The 1,161-nt window shown below is 45.5% G+C and overlaps 1 protein-coding gene across 1 annotated transcript; it reads right to left on the reverse strand.

Moving 5' to 3' along the window:
* Window positions 1-320: 320 nt before the first annotated feature.
* Window positions 321-926, reverse strand: CCDC70 (coiled-coil domain containing 70). Its single transcript, XM_074943630.1, has one exon. It carries the CDS (start codon window positions 924-926, stop codon window positions 321-323), a length of 606 nt encoding a protein of 201 aa, XP_074799731.1.
* Window positions 927-1,161: the final 235 nt, after the last annotated feature.

Genomic DNA, 1,161 nt, shown 5'->3' on the forward strand with positions numbered 1-1,161 from the left:
ACAGATGAGAGGTTTGGGAACTGGGGTGATGCATGACAGCTTCATGCCATTACCAATGCACAAGATCCCAGAACAACAAATAATGTAATGAAAACCTAAATGCAATCATCTTAAAGCAAATTACACTGTAAAATAGTTCTACTGAAATTCCATTAGGCTTTTATCAGGTTTCTGGGATCAAAGAGGCTATTTCAGAAGGGTAATCAAAGCAAAGAGGGAAACTGACTAATTACAAAGCTGCTTCAGCATACGTGACTTTCCAAATATTGGGTTTTTTGTGTCCAGCAGAATAATTTACATCTTGTTTTCATTCCCTTGGGCTACCCTCTTCCTCTGAGAATATCTGGACCATGACTCCCAGGAGCATTGATAGCTACAGCTAGCCGTAATTGTTCTCCTCTCAGAAGGCCAAATGCCCCTTCCCAGATAGATTTTTCATCTTCTTGGAGGGCTTTTTCATCTTCTCGGAGGGCTTCCTCATCCTCCCAGAAAGCTCTTTCCTCTTCTAGGAGGGCTTTTTCATCTGCCCAGAGAGCTTTTTCTTCTGCCCACAGGACCTGGTGCTCGTCCAGGAGAACCTTGTCCTTTTCCCAGAGGAACTGATCCTCCTTCCAGAAAACCTTGTCCTTCATCCAGAAAGCATTATACCCCTTCCAGAAGTCCCTGTACCCCTCCCAGAAGGCTTTTGCGTCTTCCCGGAAAGCCTTTTCTGCCTCCCGAAAGGCATTTTCCTCCTCCCAGATGGGGTTTTCCTCCTCCCAGAAGGCCTGGATCGCCCTCCTGAAGGCCCTGATCTTCACCCGAAAGGCATTCATCTTCTCCCGAAAGCCCTTGATCTTCTCCTGAAAAGCCTTGATTTCCTCCCGAAAAACTTTTTCATCCCATAGCTTCTTAATGAGCTGCTTCTGGCGGGAGGTGTAGGACATCTAGCAGCAATGGCAGTTTTATTCATTCACTTGCCAACCTTGATGAAAGCTCTCATCACTTACGGAGCCTTGTGAGGGCAAGGCATGGTCCAAGCCCAGTCCAGCCTGTCACATCCTATAGCCCATCAAATAGAGAAGTGTCAAGATGTTAGCAACAACTATCGTAATTGGAATTGCTCAAACATATGCAGTAATTGTGTAAATCGGGGGGTTTAAAATATGGCTTCACCATAAA

The sequence above is a fragment of the Natator depressus genome, chromosome 1 (genome assembly GCF_965152275.1).
Source record: "Natator depressus isolate rNatDep1 chromosome 1, rNatDep2.hap1, whole genome shotgun sequence".
Taxonomy (NCBI): domain Eukaryota; kingdom Metazoa; phylum Chordata; order Testudines; family Cheloniidae; genus Natator; species Natator depressus.

Excerpts from the sequence above, each read along its gene's own strand:
- CCDC70 (XM_074943630.1), bottom strand. The coding sequence starts at position 926 with ATGTCCTACACCTCCCGCCAGAAGCAGCTCATTAAGAAGCTATGGGAT.